The following is a 4,510-nucleotide window of genomic DNA, read 5'->3' as shown; positions in this document are numbered from 1 at the left end:
TAGCACCTATGAGTGACCCCCACCATGACACCCAACTTGTACAGCTTGGCCTCACACAGAGGAAATCATCAAACCAGGAATACTGGCGTGGAAGGCAGGGAAGGGGCAGCAGACAAAGCCTGGCATGGAGGGGGAACCCCCAAAGCCCCTCAGAACCAGAGCAAAAGGGAGCCCAGGCTGCAGCCCTGACAAGGCAGAGGAGTGGGCACAAGGCAGGTGTTTAACTCGCTTTCAGGGAAATTTGGAGCCTCCAATCACAGCAAATGAGGCTTCCCACGCTTGAGCACATCCCTGTACTGCCACAGGCACACGGGGCAGCTCCGCTTGGTACATGTGCCCCAAAACCACAGCACACCCGGCTCTCTACGGCTTTTTATTGACAGTTCTGGGGAGAACAGTTCATTTCTTTTTCTCCACGTCCTGCTCCGCCGCTTCCTTGGCGCGCTTGGCACGGATGCCAAAGAGGCGGGCGTTGGCCCGGGCCATGCGAAGGCTGGCAAAGGCCTTGAAGTTCTTCTCATCTTCCGAGATGACACGAGCCTTCTCCCGCTTGAAAACCTGCGGAGAGAGCGCCAGACAGTCAGACTGCCCCTCGGAGCCGAGGCTTCCCGCAATTATCTCCGCGAGGAGCAGAGCGGGAACGGAGTGCTCGTGCCACCTACAGGCCCTGCCCTCAGCCTGCTCCGCCGTGTTCCCGCTGGCTCCTCGCTGTCAGCACTGAGCACAATGGAGCAGGAATAAAAACAAGCACCACGGGAAACTTGAGTCAGGCTTCACAGAATCACAGCACTGTTAACGTTGGTAAAGAGCTTTAATAGCGAGTCCAACCATCAGCCCAGCACCACCATGGTTACCACCAGCCATGTCCTCAAGTGCCACATCCACGTCTTTTTTGAACGCTTCCAGGGATGGGGATTCCACCACTGCCCTGGGCAGCTGTGCCAGGGATGGACAGCCCATTCTGCGAAGCAATTTTCCTAACATCCAACCTAAACCTCCCCTGGCACAGCTTGAGGCTGTTTCCTCTCATTCTGTCACTTGTCACCTGGGAGCAGAGCCTGGCCCCCACCCAGCTCCACCCTCCTGTCAGGGAATTGCAGGGAATGAGGTTTGTGACACTGCTGACAGCAGCTCTGGGAAGCAGAGAGGATTTAGAACAAACGGTGACCACAGAACCTGCCTTAGCACTCCCAGCCCAGCTAAACCCAAAGCGCCCTCAAGTTCTCTCAAAGACTTATTCCTGGGTTTTTTTTTGATCCAGGATGGGCAGTGCCTGGAGACAGCCACCCTCAGCTGTGAGGCAGCAAAGAGAGAACCCTCTCCACAAGCTCAACCTCAATTACATCACACAGAAAACATAATTAAATGACACTTACGTTCTTGATGGGCATAACGGGTCCTGTGAGCTGAGTGGCCATCTTGAGTTCCTCTGGCTGCACAACAGGAAGATGGGAACGTTAGAAGAACAGAATTTAAACTTCTCCGGCTAAAACCTCAGCTAAAACACAGCTTGTATGCAGGTACCCAGCTTAAACGTGGTGCTAATGATCCTGACAGGAGGTTTAACACCAAATGGTAACGAACCCAGCACTTCAGAGCGTTTGGCACTGGCAAGCTGCATCAGCAACCCACGCTGTGCCCGGATCCGGCCGGAGCAGCAGCGGCCCACAGCTCTGCCAGCTGGGAAAGCTTTGACACCAACTGTGCTATTCTCAATTTACACAGGATCACAGGATCATCTAGGTTGGAAAAGACCTCCATGATCAATAAGTCCAATCTGTGCCCAATCCCCACCTTGTCACCAGCCCAGAGCACTGAGTGCCATGTCCAGGCCTTTCTTGGACCCCTCCAGGGGTGGGGACTCCACCTCCTGCCAATGCCTGACCACCCTTTCCAGGAAGAAATTCCTGATGTCCAACCTGAACCACCTTCCCTGGCACAAACTGAGGCTGTTCCCTGAGCCTCCTTTTCTCCAGATTGAGCACCCACACCTCATATACACCCAACACATTCTTCAGCAACTCCTACTCAGGTTGATTCCAGCTTCTTGTAAAAGCATGCCATCAGACAAAAATGATTGAACGTTTACGGAATACAGCTGAGTTCCAGCAAACACATCTGAATCAGTGTTTCAGCTCGAGGCCCTTCCTCCCTGTGCTGAAGATGGAGTTGAGCAGCTTGGAGCTGCCAGACTCCCCACAAGATGTGAGGACAGTCTGAACTCACCGTTGTGTTCCCTGATCTACCACCAGCAGAGCCAGGAAACACAGCTCTGCTCTGATCCTGGAGAGGTTTTAATGAAAAGCATTTTTGAATGTCAACAGCAACCACCTTCTGAAGCCTGGCTGGCACACAGCTCTGGAGCCACTCACAGCCTGTCCCTCAGCCTTCCACCAGCAGGACTGACTCCAGGGGGAATTTCCAGCCATTGTGACAATTTAGCTCCCTAAACTAAAACTCAGCTGGCTGGGGAAGGATCAAAGCTCCAGGAATCAGTACCAAAACAGGGCTGCAGCTGCTCAGCCAAATGCCTGGCTGGAGTGCCACTGCAACCCTGAGAGCCCTGTTAGACTCGACCCTGCCAGACCTGGCCTTGTGCTGGGCTCTGACCCACGGCGGTCACATCATGGAGAAGGCTCAGGAGCTGTGCCTGACACCAAACCTCCCAAAACAGGACACACTTCCAGCAGTCAGGTACTCACAGAGCTGTCTCCCTTCTTGGGCATGGCTGGCTTCCTCGGGAAGAGGATGAGCTTGGAGTGGTACTCCTTCAGCCTCTGCACGTTGGCCTGCAGGGACTCGGTGGACTTGTTCCGTCTCCGGGGATCCACGGAGATTCCGATAGTCCGGGCAAACTTCTTGTTGATGCCAGCGAGCTGAGGAGAGAGAAAGAGAGACTGGTGTCAGCAAGCCATAGCTCCCAACAGCCAGGCAGGGATCCAAGCACAGCCAGCACGGGATACAGGGTCTGGAGAAAGGCTCAGCATCAGCTGAGGGACCAACTACGCCACCCAACAAACGGTGTCCTGGTGTATCTTAGTGCTTAAAATGTTGTGCAGGCTTTGATTTTTGGAGGTGGATTTCCCTAGGGGAGCAAAGCACAACCCCTGCGAGACACATTTAAACCTGGATTCATACAGACATTTATGAGACAGTTCATGGACAACTCTGGTTCACTGAACACTGGGAGCTCCATGAAGTAACGATTGTTTTCTAACCATCTGAAACAACCATTAAATAGCTATTTTTTTAAACTATCTTAAACAAAAAGCTCATTTTCTGTTTGAAGACAAGCAGCTGCATCCTACTTTGTGTTCCACCATCACCCGAAAATTAAAGAAAAGTAAGTAATGAAGCATTTGGCACCCAGAAGAACAATTTCCCTGCCTCAGTGCACCAATTTCAGTTATAAATGTTTTAATTAAGGCACTGAACCAGGCGCAGAGGTGGCTGGTGGCTGCCAGCGAGCCCTGATGTGGAATCTGATCAGATACACAGCAGGCGGCCCTGCAGACCACCTTTACCAGCTCAGCACACCTGGGCAGGTCACAGGGACAAGGAATGAAGGACAGGAAATGCTTCCCACAGATTTTAGGTGTTCCTAATCCAACTATTATCAATCCAGCCACTCTGGGAAGCTGCACTGAATGGTTCTTCCTCCTGGTACAACATTCCCTGCTACTCTTAGAAGTACACTGAGCTGGGTTTACCTGGTCCTCAACATGAAAACGTTGGCTAAAATATTTAGAATCAGCAAAAAAAAAGTTTCATTAAGAAATAATTTAATGAAGATGATCTTAATCTTCCCACTCCTCTAAAGAAGTTTAGGAGACTCAAGGCTCTTTCAGAATTCGAATTTTGTACAATCTCTGAAGAGTTTGGGTTCTAAGGGACCTTAAAGATCACCAAGCTCCACTCCTTGCCATGGGCAGGGACACTTTCCCCTATCCCAAGGTGCTCCAAGCCCCATCCAACCGGGCCTTGGACACTTCCAGGGACGAGGCAGCCAAAGCTTCTCTGCGACCTGTGCCAGGGCATCACCACACTCATAGGGAAGAATTTCCTTTGTATATCCAACCTAACCCTATTTCAGCTTGATTTTAATGGAACTTTAAGTGACAGTCTGACCAGATAAACAGACATTTACCTTCCAAAGCACCCTTCACACACCCACTCCACTGTCACAGGTAAGACCATCCTTCCTTGCTCCCAGAGCTGGGAAATCCACAACCTTCCCTGGCTGTGGCAGCGCCAGCAGGTACTGACACCTGGGGAAGTCACCTTGTGCAGGACAGGAGAAGCAGCTGAGCTCAGACTGGGAGTTCACTCATTTGAATCGATGCTCTGTACTTACTTTAAGCTCCTCCAGGCTGAAGCCTCTACCAGCACGAACTTTTTTGTGGTATCTGATCGTAGGGCACCTCACGATGGGCCGGATGGGCCCAGCCACGGGGCGAGGGGCGATGCGGCGAGCCTTGGCCTGGCGAGCCTTCCTCCTGGAATGGCAGGA

The 4,510-nt window shown here is 52.0% G+C and overlaps 1 protein-coding gene across 1 annotated transcript; it reads right to left on the bottom strand.

Moving 5' to 3' along the window:
* Nucleotides 1–360: 360 nt before the first annotated feature.
* Nucleotides 361–4,510, bottom strand: RPL13 (ribosomal protein L13; the record flags this gene model as incomplete). The annotated part of the gene is made up of 4 exons (XM_017741405.1): nt 361–558; nt 1,377–1,433; nt 2,703–2,876; nt 4,355–4,510. Coding segments are annotated over 4 exons (546 nt in total), but the record flags the coding sequence as incomplete, so codon positions are not given.

Source organism: Corvus brachyrhynchos, unplaced genomic scaffold (genome assembly GCF_000691975.1).
Source record: "Corvus brachyrhynchos isolate BGI_N302 unplaced genomic scaffold, ASM69197v1 scaffold365, whole genome shotgun sequence".
Classification (NCBI taxonomy): domain Eukaryota; kingdom Metazoa; phylum Chordata; class Aves; order Passeriformes; family Corvidae; genus Corvus; species Corvus brachyrhynchos.
The sequence above is the reverse complement of the archived record's forward strand: the minus strand, read 5'-3'. Positions and strand labels throughout refer to the sequence as shown.